At 37.4% G+C, this 15,097-nt stretch overlaps 1 protein-coding gene across 1 annotated transcript in view; it reads left to right on the top strand.

Moving 5' to 3' along the window:
• Positions 1-13,435, top strand: part of LOC107595721 (collagen alpha-1(I) chain) — a 59,028-nt gene extending 45,593 nt beyond the window's left edge. Inside the window, exons 23-69 of the mRNA XM_016286216.1 lie at positions 351-395; positions 952-1,005; positions 1,165-1,209; positions 1,289-1,342; positions 1,470-1,577; positions 1,690-1,743; positions 1,842-1,895; positions 2,027-2,071; positions 2,158-2,211; positions 2,719-2,763; positions 3,272-3,325; positions 4,053-4,106; positions 4,208-4,261; positions 4,375-4,428; positions 4,782-4,835; positions 4,993-5,037; positions 5,183-5,227; positions 5,320-5,427; positions 5,516-5,569; positions 5,653-5,706; positions 5,905-5,958; positions 6,061-6,168; positions 6,292-6,345; positions 6,421-6,528; positions 7,189-7,242; positions 7,338-7,391; positions 7,475-7,528; positions 7,654-7,707; positions 7,821-7,928; positions 8,033-8,086; positions 8,211-8,264; positions 8,382-8,435; positions 8,617-8,670; positions 8,880-8,933; positions 9,052-9,105; positions 9,261-9,314; positions 9,395-9,448; positions 9,537-9,590; positions 9,843-9,896; positions 10,165-10,182; positions 10,334-10,387; positions 10,460-10,516; positions 11,144-11,309; positions 11,706-11,815; positions 11,903-11,983; positions 12,528-12,710; positions 13,105-13,435. Of these exons, the coding sequence (XP_016141702.1) occupies positions 351-395; positions 952-1,005; positions 1,165-1,209; positions 1,289-1,342; positions 1,470-1,577; positions 1,690-1,743; positions 1,842-1,895; positions 2,027-2,071; positions 2,158-2,211; positions 2,719-2,763; positions 3,272-3,325; positions 4,053-4,106; positions 4,208-4,261; positions 4,375-4,428; positions 4,782-4,835; positions 4,993-5,037; positions 5,183-5,227; positions 5,320-5,427; positions 5,516-5,569; positions 5,653-5,706; positions 5,905-5,958; positions 6,061-6,168; positions 6,292-6,345; positions 6,421-6,528; positions 7,189-7,242; positions 7,338-7,391; positions 7,475-7,528; positions 7,654-7,707; positions 7,821-7,928; positions 8,033-8,086; positions 8,211-8,264; positions 8,382-8,435; positions 8,617-8,670; positions 8,880-8,933; positions 9,052-9,105; positions 9,261-9,314; positions 9,395-9,448; positions 9,537-9,590; positions 9,843-9,896; positions 10,165-10,182; positions 10,334-10,387; positions 10,460-10,516; positions 11,144-11,309; positions 11,706-11,815; positions 11,903-11,983; positions 12,528-12,710; positions 13,105-13,248 (3,135 nt within the window). The 3' untranslated portion in view covers positions 13,249-13,435. The remainder of the gene's footprint in view (positions 1-350; positions 396-951; positions 1,006-1,164; positions 1,210-1,288; positions 1,343-1,469; positions 1,578-1,689; positions 1,744-1,841; positions 1,896-2,026; positions 2,072-2,157; positions 2,212-2,718; positions 2,764-3,271; positions 3,326-4,052; positions 4,107-4,207; positions 4,262-4,374; positions 4,429-4,781; positions 4,836-4,992; positions 5,038-5,182; positions 5,228-5,319; positions 5,428-5,515; positions 5,570-5,652; positions 5,707-5,904; positions 5,959-6,060; positions 6,169-6,291; positions 6,346-6,420; positions 6,529-7,188; positions 7,243-7,337; positions 7,392-7,474; positions 7,529-7,653; positions 7,708-7,820; positions 7,929-8,032; positions 8,087-8,210; positions 8,265-8,381; positions 8,436-8,616; positions 8,671-8,879; positions 8,934-9,051; positions 9,106-9,260; positions 9,315-9,394; positions 9,449-9,536; positions 9,591-9,842; positions 9,897-10,164; positions 10,183-10,333; positions 10,388-10,459; positions 10,517-11,143; positions 11,310-11,705; positions 11,816-11,902; positions 11,984-12,527; positions 12,711-13,104) is intronic.
• Positions 13,436-15,097: the final 1,662 nt, after the last annotated feature.

Here is a 15,097-nt window from a genome sequence, read left to right as displayed (position 1 = left end):
AGTATAATCAAACACAGCTGGACTCAAATGAAGGTGTAGAACCATCTCAAGGATGATCAGAAGAAATGGACAGCACCTGAGTTAAATATATGAGTGTCACAGCAAAGGGTCTGAATACTTAGGACCATGTGATATTTCAGTTTTTCTTTTTTGATAAATCTGCAAAAATGTCAACAATTCTGTGTTTTTCTGTCAATATGGGGTGCTGTGTGCACATTAATGAGGAAAAAAAATTAACTTAAATAATTTTAGCAAATGGCTGCAATATAACAAAGAGTGAAAAATTTAAGGGGCTCTGAATACTTTCCGTACCCACTGTATATTATTGTATTCACATGCTTTTCTACTAGGGGCTGTCAGGCCGGGAAGGTTTACCTGGTCCCAAAGGAGAACATGTAAGTACTCTTTTCTCACAGAGTGAATTACTGTATCATTTTTTAATTGCTTTGATCTTCTTACTTTTTAAAGATTAAGACGTCATGCTGTTTAGTTCTCTATCACAAGATATTTAATATGAACACATACTCTAATGTTCAGAATTTTGCGGTCAGTAAGATTTTCTAAAGTTTTTGAAAGAAGTCTCTTATGTGCTCACCAAAGCTTCATATATTTTAACAAAATACAGTATAAACAGTAATATTGTGAAATATTATTACTGTTTTATATTTTGTATTTAATTAATTTTTTATGTCAAAGTTGAATTTTTAGCAGCACAACTGTTTTCAGTCTTCAACTGAAAACAATTGTGCTGTTTAATATTTTTGTGAAAACCATATTACATTTTTGTTTCAGTATTCTTTGATGTATAATGTTTATGATAAAACATTTTTTTATAACACTTTTAATGCATTTTAATTTAATGCATCCTTGCTGAATAAAATTTGGTACTTAAAAAAAATAATTACTGACTTTTGAATGATAATATACCTTCTTATCCCTGCTCATTTACAGGGCCCTGCAGGGCCAGTGGGCCTCAGAGGGGAGCCAGGATTTGAAGGATTAATGGTAAAAGCCAAATTCAGTCTGAAGAGTTTTTTTTTTCCTAATGAGAAAGCTCAACTGTAGTTCATACCACACTTTTTTTTTTTGGATAACTGTGTATTTTAAATTTAATATCTCACATGTACTGGTGAATTAGTTTTTTTTTTCTTCATTTTTCTTTAGGGTGTATTAGGAATACAAGGTCCAAAAGGTTTTACTGGTATCAAAGTAAGCTAATGCTGGCTATTTTTACCTGTCTTGACTACTGAGTTTTTATTTTGGCTTTAATGGCTTTATTGTTTTTAAGGGAAACAGAGGACCTGATGGAGACCAGGGAGACATTGGACCTAAAGGAAACAAAGTAAACATATAACTATGAATTGGTTTAGCGTATATATCGTGTCTACATTTTACCTCAAACTGATGTAATAGGTTGCTATCCTCATGATCACAGATGTCACTTGTTGAAAATTGTATTTTCCTCCCAGGGTGCTAGAGGAGCCCCAGGGGTACAGGGCATTCAAGGTGAGCAGGGACCAACAGGCTTTCCTGGTTTCCCAGGTGTCAGAGGTCTGCCAGGACCACAGGGGATCCAGGTATGAGTTACATTAATATTGCGTCACTAATATATAAAAATTAGTGTATATAAAAAAAATATATAAAAATTCTGAAACATATATAATAAAACACCTCAATATCCTCACACAGGGAGAGGATGGAGAAGCTGGTCCGCATGGCAAAGTGGGAAAGGAGGGGCCAAAGGTCAGAGTTGCTCTGTATTACATGCAATAAGATTTTCAGTGTCTCAAACTGAGTGCAATATTCTCCAGTGTGAAATGTCCATCTTGATTTTACTGAAGGGGAGCAAAGGTCTTGAAGGCCTCCCTGGAAAGCCTGGTCCTAGAGGCCTAAAGGTAATACACTTTATGGTGTATTGTCATATAATATGGTTCTAAGCTTTAAGGTATTATAAATAGATCTTTTCATGTAGATGAGCTGTGTGATATTGATTTTAATAAAGTCTCAATACATGTCTTATTTTCAGGGTCGAACAGGGCAGAGGGGTCACACTGGCATGCCTGGACTTCCTGTAAGTGTTCATACACAAAAGCTGAGACTAGTGTCAATCTTTGTGTCGAATGTTGATGATGTCAGTGTTGATGGTGTTTATTGTAGGGTTTACCTGGCCCACCTGGACCTGTTGGAGCTGAAGGAAAGCCTGGTACACAGGTTCCCATTCTATATTCTAATACCATGAACTGTAAAAAAAAAAATGTCATTGATGCATTTCTACATCAATTAAATATAAATATATAACAATAACATAGTGTGCGAAAATATTAAGAAACATAACATTATGGCTTCTAATTCTAGATTTATTTATTCTGACACATGAAGACACATATGGGTTCAGATGATATTTAAAATAATTTTAAGTAATGTTTGTTTGAAGAAATTATATTATATATGCTTTAACTAGAATATTAGTAGTACAATAGAGCACTATAATAAATACTAATAATATTTTAATGGTATAAATAATATATAAAAATTATTTTGTTTATTATTATTATATAAAAAGTATGTGGGATATTATTACAATTGCTATAAACAGCTCAGTAAAGACTCTAGTAGAGGTAAACAGGTACGTCAACGATTATTTTAACCAACACTTGATGTTACATGTTGAGACTAGAAAGTTCAAATTGATTCTCATTGTTCTTTCTTGTGCTCCAGGGACTGCAAGGCCTTGTGGGTAATGCAGGAAGTAAAGGACTAATGGTGGGTTCAGCACTCTTAACAGAATAGCCAATTGTTTAAACGTCTATATTGTTTTTATAAAGTCATTAATGTAGTCTATAATGTAGCTACTAGGCTGAAAACGTTTATTTGGCTATCACTGCTAAGCTTTCATATTGAGCACCTCAGACATTATTTACCGTTAATGAGCCGTTTTTTGGCAGTGAAAGGAGCTGTATAACGCAGATTGTTGTCATGAATCCAGCAGACTGAGCTCCCCAGTGCAAGCAAATAAAAAACGATGATCACATTTTATAGAGGATGGGCTATGCCTTTTATGAATCATAAAGAGGTTATACAAACAAAGACAGCCTTTCCAGGAATTTAGTGGGCACCAGTGTTTTTTGCACAGCTTGTCAAAGTTTAATTTGCACCCTACCAGCCATAAATGACTCTAGTAAAATGCAGTAGGCGAGAAGAGTCAGTCAGGTCAGTGGTGGCAGCAGAAAACACATGAACACACAGGCTTGGTTGGTTTCTCAACCCTCAGGGATTGCAAGGTATTCCTGGAGAACGTGGTCAGGATGGACCCCCAGGATCTATGGTGAGTTTCCTTCTCTATTCATGTGTTTAACACATCTTTTGAATCATTTCAAAGTGTATTAGTCGGCTGTGCCTTAAGCTCAATATCTTATTCGTAAGCCCAAGAATGATGACAAAATATCAGTATATTTGAAAAATCTTTCTTGCTTGCAAGGCAGACAGCCTCCTGGCCCCCGGGCCAAAATTACTTATTGGACTTGCCAATTTTATTACCTACAGTACCTACATTTAGGAAAAATAAATAAATTGAATCCATATTACATATTATTTTTCATCCTGTTGAATTTGCTACACTGTGCATCCAAATCAGGGTTAAATTCAAGCAGTTACATTTTCATCATTTATCTTGGCACTCTTTTCAATAGCCGGCTGAAAAATTATTGTTCTTGAGTTGAGGGTGTTGAAGTTAACAGAAAATCATGCGATTAAAAAATTTTGTCTCTCATAGTTGAGGTATACCTATGATGAAAATTACAGGCCTCTCTCATCTTTTTAAGTGGGAGAACTTGCACAATTGGTGGCTGACTAAATACTTTTTTTCCCCACTGTATATATATATATATACAGTATATATAGTATATACTGTATATATAGTATATACTGTACATATATATACATATATATGTATATGTATATATATATATATATATACTGTATATAGACTTCATAGTGGTCTGTTTGTAAATTATTATCTATTAATTATTAAATTATTTTGTTTTCATTGACAGGGTCCACCTGGACGGGAGGGGCCTATGGGCAGTCCTGGGCCACCAGGAGAGAGGGTATGTTTATGATTTTTTTTTTTTTTTTTAGTTCTCATATAAATTGTAAATCATGCTGCAGATTTTCAGGATGTTTTGGCATTTGTGGTTATTTCTCTCAGGGTTTCCCTGGAAAGACAGGAGCAGTGGGACCACAGGGCCCTGTTGGCATGTATGTAAGTGACCCCTCTACAGGGCTCTTATAGAGAGAGAGGGAGCGGGATGAGGAGAATAATGTTTAAGGTTGATGTTTTGACATAACCAGCCCACTCTCTTGTATTCTCTTAAGGGTTTTCCAGGAAACGTGGGTATGAGAGGAAGACCGGGCCACAGTGGAGACAGAGTAAAGACAAATTACACTTTAACTATCCCACGTTAACAGCAATATATCTTTGTTAAATTATGCTGTTGTACATTTGTACAGTTATTACATCAAAGCTCATCTACAGATAAAGGCTCAATTCTAATCCTTTGTGAGCTGCATTGCAGTCTTTTAAGGCAACATCCTAACCAAAATGGAACGTCATAAATGACTGCATTCAGGAATTCTCTTATCCATTACAAGGTTGGAACAACCTTCCTATTAGGATGATGACTAAAAATCTAGACAGCTCGCTTGTGTTTAGAGCAGAACCCTAATGTTTTAGCCTTTATAATAGTAACTTTAGGTAAAAGAGGACATTTGTTTTCTTATAGGGAGAGCCAGGTCTAAGAGGGCCTCCTGGACCAACTGGGAAACCTGGACAACCAGTAAGTGTGTGAGGGATCAAGTATAAATGCTGAGATCATTTCTTATTTTAAATTTTGGTAATTTTTTTAATTCAGTGGATAAATGTAGTTTGGTTTCCAATGCTGTAACACTGTCATTTGCATGCTTTGATGACTAATATTCCCAAACTTTATTTAGGGTCCCCGTGGTCCAGTAGGAGAAAAGGGACCACCAGGACCCCAGGTATAAACAGTACCACTTCTCCAAGAAAATATAAGATCCTGACCTTACTAGTTCAGTGGAGTTGGATTTACCATAAAGCAGTGCTGAAATATAAAGTGCTTAATTTTTTTCCTTCAATTGAAAACCATGGGTTACATCTCTGCAGGGCCGTCAAGGAGATCCCGGGCATCGGGGAACAGATGGGCCATGTGTGAGCACACAATCAGCCCTTTCATTTACATTATATCTCTATTTGGCTGATCATTTTTAAACAAATTTGTTCTGACTGATTGTCTAATATAGGGTCCTCCAGGACTTCAGGGGGTCAGTGGTGTCATTGGAAAACCAGGACCCCGTGGAAGTAAAGGACCCCCAGGGGACCCTGGGCTAAATGGTCCCCCAGGTATTCCAGTAAGTGATAATTCTCCCTACCATGCTTGATGAAAAGCTTTGTGACATGAAGAACATCAAGTTAAAATTGCTGCAAATCTTTCTTCAGGGTCCACAGGGGGCAAATGGACTGGCAGGTATAGATGGGGAGAAAGGAGAAAAGGTGATTGAAGTGATTTATGAGATTTAGAGAATCACAAATTGTGCTTCCTTATGAAATCACTAAAAATGTATATAATTGCACAGGGAATGATGGGCCATCCTGGTGATGATGGGCCTCTCGGACTGGAAGGACCACAGGTTAGATTGGCATGGAGCTGCATAACTATTTGGTCTTTGTTCAGATGTCTTTGTTAGAGGCCATGCATTACAGAGATTTTATGGTTATGTAGTATTTTAATAAAAAAGAGGATAAAATCACTGTGATATACAACATTGTTATAGCTTTAAGAAACTGGTGGCAACAGAGATGTGATGAAAGCTCTCTGACCTCTGCAGGGTACATCTGGTCCGGCAGGTTTGGAGGGACCTTCTGGAAGAAAAGGTGATAAGGTATGGAGAAATAATTATAAAATTATATTTCCTTGACACAGTAACATTTATAAAGGATTTTTTGCCTTTTAAATTTTTTTTATTAATTCAATGTACTGACAGGGGGACAGAGGTCCCTTTGGAAAGCCTGGTCTTCAAGGACCAAAAGGAGACATTGGCCCTCCAGGTGCTGAAGGTCCAATGGGTCCACCAGGCCCAGCAGGCAGTGAGGTGTAGAGATCAATTTCTTAATGTTGGCACAACTGTGCAATTTAACCCTAAAGTCATTTGTCTCAAATGCAATCAGTCTCACTGTCCCTGTAAGAGTAATATTTGAGTTTTCTCCTGTTGAAGGGTGATGCTGGTCCAGTTGGCATTGCTGGTGATCCTGGCCCTAAAGGAGAGAAGGTAATTTATCTTTTATAGCTAGTGTCATTTCACAAGGGAAAATGCTGTTGTACTATATTTCATTGTTTTCCTCAGGGTGATATTGGCCCACAAGGATTTACTGGTTTAGAGGGGCCGTGGGGAGACGTGGGGGAGCAGGGAGAGAGGGGGCTCAAGGCAGACAAGGGCCAAATTGGACTCCAGGTAAGTGCAAATCAGCATTTCACATTATGTTTACGTAACATTTTATTTAGCCTGACATGTTTTTTTACCATTTGATATACTACCATTCAAAGGTCTGACTTACTTTTATTCAGTAAGGATGCGTTAAGTTTATCAAAAGTGACAGTAAAGACATGTTGCAAAAGTTTTTTATTTTAAATAAATGCTATTTGTCAATGAATCCTGATAAAATGTACTACGGTTTCCACAAAAATATAAAGCAGCACAACTGTTCTCAATACTGATAGTGATTTCTTGATTTCTGAGCAATCATGTGATCTTTCAGCATTGCCTTTGCAGGAATAAATTACATTTTAAAACATATTAAAATAGAAAATACAAATGCTGAAAATTCAGCTTTGCCATGACAGGAATAAATTAAATTTTAAAATATTTTAAAATTGAAAACATTAATTGAAGTCATTTCAAATTGTAGTAATATTTCAGAATATTACTGTTTTGATGTATATTTGATCAAATAAATGAAGCCTTGGTGAGCAAGAAACTTAAGAGCATAAGAGAAAAACCCGAACTTTTCAATGGTAGTATATGGTATTTTTCCTAATTTAAACACTAAAATATATGGTTGTTTGTGTCAATTTGGTTGTAATTGTGTGTGAACGTTGGCTGTTTTTATGTTAGGGTGAGTCAGGCCTCATGGGTGGTGTTGGACCTCCTGGCCTAAAAGGTGTAGAGGTGAGTGTTGACCTGAGAATGAGTGACTCCTATATTCATGTGTGATATGGCCATATAGTTGACGTTACTAATAAACAGTTCCTGTTTTCTTTCAGGGTGGACCCGGCCATCCAGGATTGGTGGGGCCAGATGGACCTCCAGGAAGCAAGGTAGCATGTTTGATTCTTCACTTAGAGCATCTTTGGATTATTTTATTTATTTTTTATGGTCTAAAATTAGGCTTCTCTTTTAGGGAGAGGTTGGGCCGAATGGTTTACTTGGTGAGCCAGGAGATGCTGGACCTGAGGTTCTGATCAACTTGAAAATATATTACTGTATATGTGCATAACATGTAACATCTTTTTAACATTGGATTGAAATTCTTTGGATGTCAAAAAAATTGCTGATTTATTACTTATATCTGTGCTTCAGGGAATTGTAGGTCCCAAAGGCATGCGAGGTGACGCAGGAAAAGCCGGGACACAGGTAAAGATAATTTCTTTGCATTTATATTCCTCCCCCAGATACTCTCTTGGGGAAACAACATATTAATTTTTATCTCAAGAGTAACTCATTAATATTCATATCTCGGCCTACAGGGAGGTGTTGGTTCAGTAGGTCCCCAAGGTCTTTTGGGCCCTAAAGGTCTCACAGGACCTGAAGGGGAGAAAGGAGACTCAGGAGATAAAGGAGAACCAGGGGTGGAGGTGAGTTTGTAATGAACTCCACTAAGATGGAAACTCATGATTGCTTCTTTAAATTGCCTGTAAATCCACTACATGTTCAAAATGAAGCCATTTCTTCTCTTTAGGGGCCAGACGGCCTTCAAGGCATTCAAGGACCACCGGGACTGCCTGGTTTGGAGGTACAGACCATTAAAACAGAATATTGCATTTGTTTAACGAGATGGTGTGGCGTTTTGGGCTGTGTATATAAATACAGTACATGTGATTGATTAACTCAATTATATCAATTCGAAACTCTGTTAGGGTCCACAAGGTGAGGCAGGGGTACGTGGCTCACCAGGTCTGCCAGGAGCTCAGGTCCGTGCCCAGTGAGATAAAATATTTACAGCAAAGAGACAACAAATAGATTTAATTCTGCCTTTGTTTTAACTCTGCTGAATCATCAAGGCCCTTAATGAGTTTTGATTGTTGTAGGGCCGGATGGGTAACCCAGGACCTGAAGGAAGAGAAGGCATGAAAGGAGAGAAGGTAAGGTCACAATGTTCTTTTCTATGTCTTAATCCCTGTCTGCTATCTAAAATAAATGTTCTTCCTCTTTGCCTTTGTCCTTGCTGTCAGATAGGAGAACAGTGTTTGAGAATACAGATTTTCCAGGACGCTTATCTGCAATTTCATTTTAAATTTGAATTTGCTTCTTGATGCATTTTAGGGAGATCAAGGCAAAGATGGAACACCTGGAAAAATGGGTCACATTGGACGGAGGGTAAGATGCTATATGCCCTTTTAGTACCCTCTTAGACTATTAAATGTTCCCAAATCTCTAAGTTTAGCGACATTATTGTGTCATGAATGTACTTAGGTTATTTTAGACTCTGACGTCATGTATGTAATAATGCAGGGCAAACATTTGGAAGATGGTGGTGATTATGATTGATAAACTGATTTTTTTTTGTTGGTGCTTTACATCTAAAGGGTAAAAGAGGCAAGGCAGGGTTGAGGGGGACCAGAGGACCCAGAGGAGAAAAGGTCAGAGATCAGAGATGATGTCAACAATGACAACATGGCATTAAATACATGAGTTTAATTCTTGATTTTCAATTGGGCACATTATGGATTTCCTTTCTGGCTTCTCCTTGTCCAATAGGGAGAGAGGGGGGATGTAGGAGAGAAAGGACTTCCTGGATGGGGAGGAAGTATGGTAAGCTTGATACACTTGATATGCCTGGTCAGAACAATCAAAGTTATCCTATATTTTGAATTAAACAACATTGTGGGAATTGATCAAATGGGGAACTTAACACAGTTCGAAATCATAATCATGCATTTGCTAAAACTTTTTTCTATGCTTGACAGGGAATCCAAGGACTGAGAGGAGAGCCTGGGGAGCAAGGTGTCAAAGGAGCAGAGGTCCTTTTAAAGTTTACTCAGACAGGATTCTTTTAATGCAGATACCTTAGAAATGCATGATTACTATTTGTCCATAACAGGGTGAGAAAGGAGATCAGGGACCACTTGGTCCACCAGGGAAAGATGGCTTGAAGGTATAATGTATATCAAGCACATTCAATGAATCTGCAGTGCAGCAGCCTATTCAGTTCTCTTATAAGAGTATTTATTTGTTTTTTTTAGGGGAGTATGGGGCCTATTGGTCCTCCTGGACCCCCAGGACCAAAGGGGGATCAGGTACAGTCAAAATATCTAATTAAACATGTATTCATTTGCTTTTTGCCTTCACCATAGATATTGCAAGACAATGCTTATAATAATAATAAATATACAATACAAACATCCATATTTATGTTTTATATTGACAGATGTACTTAAGTATTGCAGCACTGTCAATATTGATAAATCCTCCCAATTAATCTTCTTTTCCTTCACTTGTTTTGGATCTTCTGAATTATTAAACATTAAATGTGTGTGCTTTTCATTAAGGGAAATATTGGTCCTGCTGGGCCTAGAGGGGCACCTGGAATACCTGGACTACCGGTGAATGTTTTTTTTTTATGTTTCAGCATTTAAACTAATAGCAAGCTGTGCCTAATAAACTGTAGCCCAATTTGCATTAAACATCTGCTGCAGATGCATTTACATGTGCTCTGTCCTTTCAAGATATGAAAGCATGGTTAATTAATTTTTAATGACAAAAGCAAGGACAGTGAAGTGCTTTATCGCAACCACAGCCTGTTTTTTTTTCTTCGAAAGAGCATGAAGATCATTTATAATTTCTTTCTCTTTTATCTCTTACACCTTGCAGGGCTTGTTTGGAGACAAGGTATGGAATTTAATTTCCAAAGCTTTCTTTAGTCAGGTTAAAAGGAAATGGTGCATATTCATCAAAATAGAAATACATAAAATAATTTTATATTCAAGTTAACATAAATTAAGATTAGTTATTAAATATCTCTTTTTCACTTTAATCCTAGGGGCTTAAGGGATTTCAGGGGCCTCCTGGACCCCCTGGAAGGAGGGGCTTGCCAGTAAGTTGACACCTTTTTTGTAATAATATGAGAACTAAGTTGTTTATTTATAAATTTACTTTCTTATTTTAGGGTCCACCGGGGCCTCCAGGGCCTGCTGGTGTTTCTGTGAACCTGACCCAGATCAAGGCAAGTTGTTTAAAATCTTAGTGACCCTTTTACTCTGATTTGCTGTGCTAATCATTTAATAGCAAACATCACGTGATTATGGTCAAAATTCACACACTAGCAAATTTCACATAGTTCACTGTTTGGGGTAAAAGTGCACAAAAATGTGTATATTCAGACACAGCTGTACATATTACTGTGCATTTTCCATTATGTAGCATACAAGTTGCATTCTGAACAATGGAAAAAGAACTGAAATTAGACTATTCATACTGAGTGGTCAACTAAATCCACCTAGGATTTGTAAAAATCAGATTTTCTTTTTGTGCATTTCTGTGTACATAAAATTACATTTTTGTGTGATCAGGCCCCATTTTACTTTTTTTTTTACTTTTTGTCTTTGTTCATACTCTTTTTTTTATATTCCTGATTTAGACTTTTAACTAAATGATGAATACAATTTGAAAGAAGGAGTCAGCTTTTTGTGTATTGATATCATGGCAGAACTAAAATATGTGCTATTTAGCACATCAGAAAAACTGCAGTGGCAGAACATCACAAAATCTAACTCTCTTATTCTTGAACCCTCACTAAAATGCAGATCACAAAAAAGCAAATCAATTTGTCTTACTTTTTCTTTTCCAACAGGATCTGATGTACAGTTCAGACAAGCCCAATTACCCTCTGATTCAGACACTGCTGGACTCTCTGTACAATGACCTCCGGCTGCTGGTGGACCCTCCGGACGGTAGCAAGCAACACCCAGCCTCCACCTGTCTGGAGCTGTGGCTGTGCCATCCCAACTACACCAGCGGTCAGAGCCCTATCTTTCATCTTTTCCAGCTATCAAAGACATATCTTTTTGTTCTTGTTCCTCTTTGTCTTTGTGCTATCTTTGAGAAATCTTTCCATTACAGTTGCACATACGCATACGTTTTCTCTAAAGCACGCTCAGTTACATTGACCCCATTTTCACATGGTATTAAGATCTGTCTCAAGCGATAAAATCTAAGGTGGACAGCAATAAGGTGTAAATGAGATCCAATTTTTTTTTGTACTTTCGAAAGTTAGTTAATACAGCTGCTTAACTAAAATAACTAAGTGGGTGTGTGGGTGGGTGTGTGTGCATGCGCACTATTAAATGTATTTGAACTGTATGTTGTTTTGGAAAAAATAATCTGTTAAATAATTACTTTTGTAACTTTTGCAGGATTCTATTACGTTGACCCAAACCAAGGCAGTCCTTTAGATGCTCTTTTGGCCTACTGTAACTTTTCAGAGTCAGGAGCAGAGACCTGCCTTCACCCCAGAGATGCACAGGTAATATCCTACTTATAACCTTGCTACTGTGCCTCTTTAATGTCAAAGAACATCAAAATCTTATCATCGCTCTTCCAATTTCCACAGCTTCCCATAAGGACTTGGCTGAATGACTCAGGGAATAACAGCAAGTTCTACTGGTTCAGTTCACTGGAGGGAGGTTTTCAAGTAAGTAGTACTGTTGAGCAATTTTACTTCCTGTTGGATCAAAGTTTGTGCTATTGTGCTGTTGACAGGGGCTGTCTGTAGGATAGTTGACTTAAAATAAAAATTCACAGGACTTGTAGGCTTAGAGACTGGTGTATACACTTTAGAAGTTGAGAATTTACTTTCATTATACCTTTTTATGTTTTTGGATCTTAACAGTCCCATATACTATCTATTTTTGTTATATGGAAAATAAAGCCTGAAATTGGCCTAAAAATAGGTAGATAGATAGACAGATAGATAGATAGATAGATAGATAGATATGTTTTGAGTGAAACAAGGCTGACTAAGTGATGACAGAATTTTTAGATTTTGCTGAACTGTCCCTTTAATGCTTTAACATCATTAATTTATTGTCCAGGTTAATAGCCGCTAATAATGTTGCTCTTATTACCCATAAAATTCTTGCTCTTCATTGTTTGATGTTCAGTTTTAAACCCTGTTGTTGTACACAATAAACTGTTTCCTTCAATTTTACCATCAAAACCTGTCTGTCTTTGATCAGTTTGAGTATCCAGCCCTCAGTGTAGTTCAGCTGCGGCTCCTACGACTCCAGAGCAACAGAGCAGAACAGAGAGTAACTTACTCCTGTTACCCTGGACACCGACTGGGCCAGACACAGCAACAGGTCCAGTTCCTCACAGACTCCGTGAAGCAGAGCTATTTAGGAGAACTGCAGGATTGTGTGGTATGTGGATTTTAACAGCACTAGTAATAAAATGTGTTAATTTTATCAAATTTTTTAAGGGGAATCTTGAAGGGGTTTGTATACGGTTCATTCATTGCTGTGGTGAACCAATTTATTTTGATATGCACTACTGTTCAAAAGCTTCGGGTCAGTTAAAAGAAGTCTCTTTTGGTCACCAGTGCTGCACTTATTTGATCAAAAATACAGTAAAAACAGTAATATTGTGAGATATTATTACAATTAAAAATAGCTGTTTTCTATTTGAATGTATTTTAAATGTCATTCCTGGGATCATGGCAAAGCTGAATTTACTGTTCAAAACATTTCTTATCAAGGTTTCAAACAATTGTGCTTTACCTTTAACAACCGTTTATGTTTGTGTTTGTTGTACCAGTCTGCGAAGGAAGTGGATCCCGGACCGCGTGAATCTGTGTTTCAGTTTGAGGGCATGGACCTGCTTCCTCTACGTGACATAGGAATCTTGGGCAACAGCAGCTACGAGTTTGGCTTCACAATCGGCCCTGTGTGTTTCCGCTAGAGACACCCTGAATGATAACGCTACATCCTGTGCATTTAACCTTAAACACAAGCAACAAAGAGAAGATAACAGGACACTCTGAAGACACATGTGGCATCTACGGCTCGTGGTAAAGGAAATACTCTAGACAGTGTCCTGTCTATCCCGGTGCTGCCAGACAAACGGACAATATCCTTTTTTTGTTTACAGGGACTTTTGGCTTTGTAATTGATGTACTATTTTTATAATAATTTTATTTGTTTCAGCAATGTTTTTTAATCACTAGCTGGTCTTGTAATAACATTGTAGATGAAGCTTTGATCGTATCAAGTGTATGGTTGCAAAGGGGTGGAAAATTTCCTGTAAATTTCTGGAAACTTTCCAAAAATCCCTGGAATATTCCAAAAAAAATCCTGGAAAGTTTCCAAAATTTCTGGAATATTTCCGAAATTTTCCACCTTTTTACAACCTTAATCAAGTGTAATGACAGGGTTCTGACGTGACCACTATGTGGTTGCATGGTCCAAGTTTCAGCTGTTTACTACTTAATCATGTACAAACGGTTACCATGGATTAACCAGTTATTATTATAGAACTTTGCGTTATTAGGCGAGTGCATGAATGACACTTTTTCCTCTCTCGTTTAAGTGTCTAACTTGAATTGTAGGACTGATACAAACAAAGCGTCCCAGTGAGGACACCGCTAACTGTCCCATGAGGTTTGGATATCAGGAAGTCTGTGCTACCTTGGTTTTCTCTGTTCATGTCATGATTTGATTTCAGAAATGGTATTAAATTTGTATGTTAGACGATTTATGGGTGCTAATATTTACAATACAGCAGTTAGAGTTGTTTAAAAAAAGAGAAGAGTAATACAAACTGCAGCAAAACTGGTTAATAAATGTGCAAGCAGTGATTTAATATTGATATGAGACTGAAATTCAGTACACATGCATAAAGTCATAGAGACAGTGTCCTTCAGTTCACATTTACTGTATGTAGGTCTCAGGGAGCACTTACAAATATGACATAAATGTAAGAAAATACACAAATGATATTGGAAATAGGTTCATTCATTGAATATGTTGAGCCAAATGTAAGTGTTGCTCATCATTGTTTTAAAGCAGTTATCATTAAAAACGTTTTAAATCACATAGAATTGAGGCACAGGTGCTTTGTTTTGAAAAACTTTTTGTTCAATAACATTTTGTAATGTATATTGTGTTTTCTATGTATTTGTGGTGACCGAAATCACGTGCTGGTCATCTGTTTGAGTATCAGCTATAAAACGTGCATTAATGTATCATTTAAATCGTGTATATCATTGTGTGAAACACGAACGTTTCTTAAAAATGCTTTGTGAAGCTGTGTTTTTCCTGTTCAAACAGCCAAACATGGTAATGAGCAAAACTGAAACCCAGCTAGTATCCAGAAATTAATTTTGCACAATGGGCAGTGTTGGGCAGTTACTAGTAACAGTAATAATATTACTTTTTGCAGTAACTAGTAGTGTAACTAATTACAAGCTACACATTACAATTATTGAGATTAATACAACTGTAATGAGGATTCAGTGACGTTGGGATCCATGTGCAGCTTTATTAACAATAGCAGTAACTGGTATTTGTAATATGGAAGTCTGACTCACCGCAGAAGGGTTGCGAGACGGTCGAGTGGGGCAGGAAGCTCTCATATGTCCAGAGAGACCGCAGTATAGGCAGAGGTTCTGGCGAACGCGTCTCTCTCTCTCCTCCGTACCGAGATGAGTATAACCGACCTGCATCGCTTCAGTCTCAGGTGGTAAATGCCTCATAGCCATGGGAGCCGGAAAGAAGCGAGGAGATCGTCGAGAGCGGATGAGGTTGTCGAT

The sequence above is a fragment of the Sinocyclocheilus grahami genome, unplaced genomic scaffold (assembly GCF_001515645.1).
Source record: "Sinocyclocheilus grahami isolate Dianchi unplaced genomic scaffold, SAMN03320097.WGS_v1.1 scaffold207.1, whole genome shotgun sequence".
NCBI lineage: Eukaryota > Metazoa > Chordata > Actinopteri > Cypriniformes > Cyprinidae > Sinocyclocheilus > Sinocyclocheilus grahami.
This window is presented reverse-complemented; position numbering and strand designations above follow the sequence as displayed.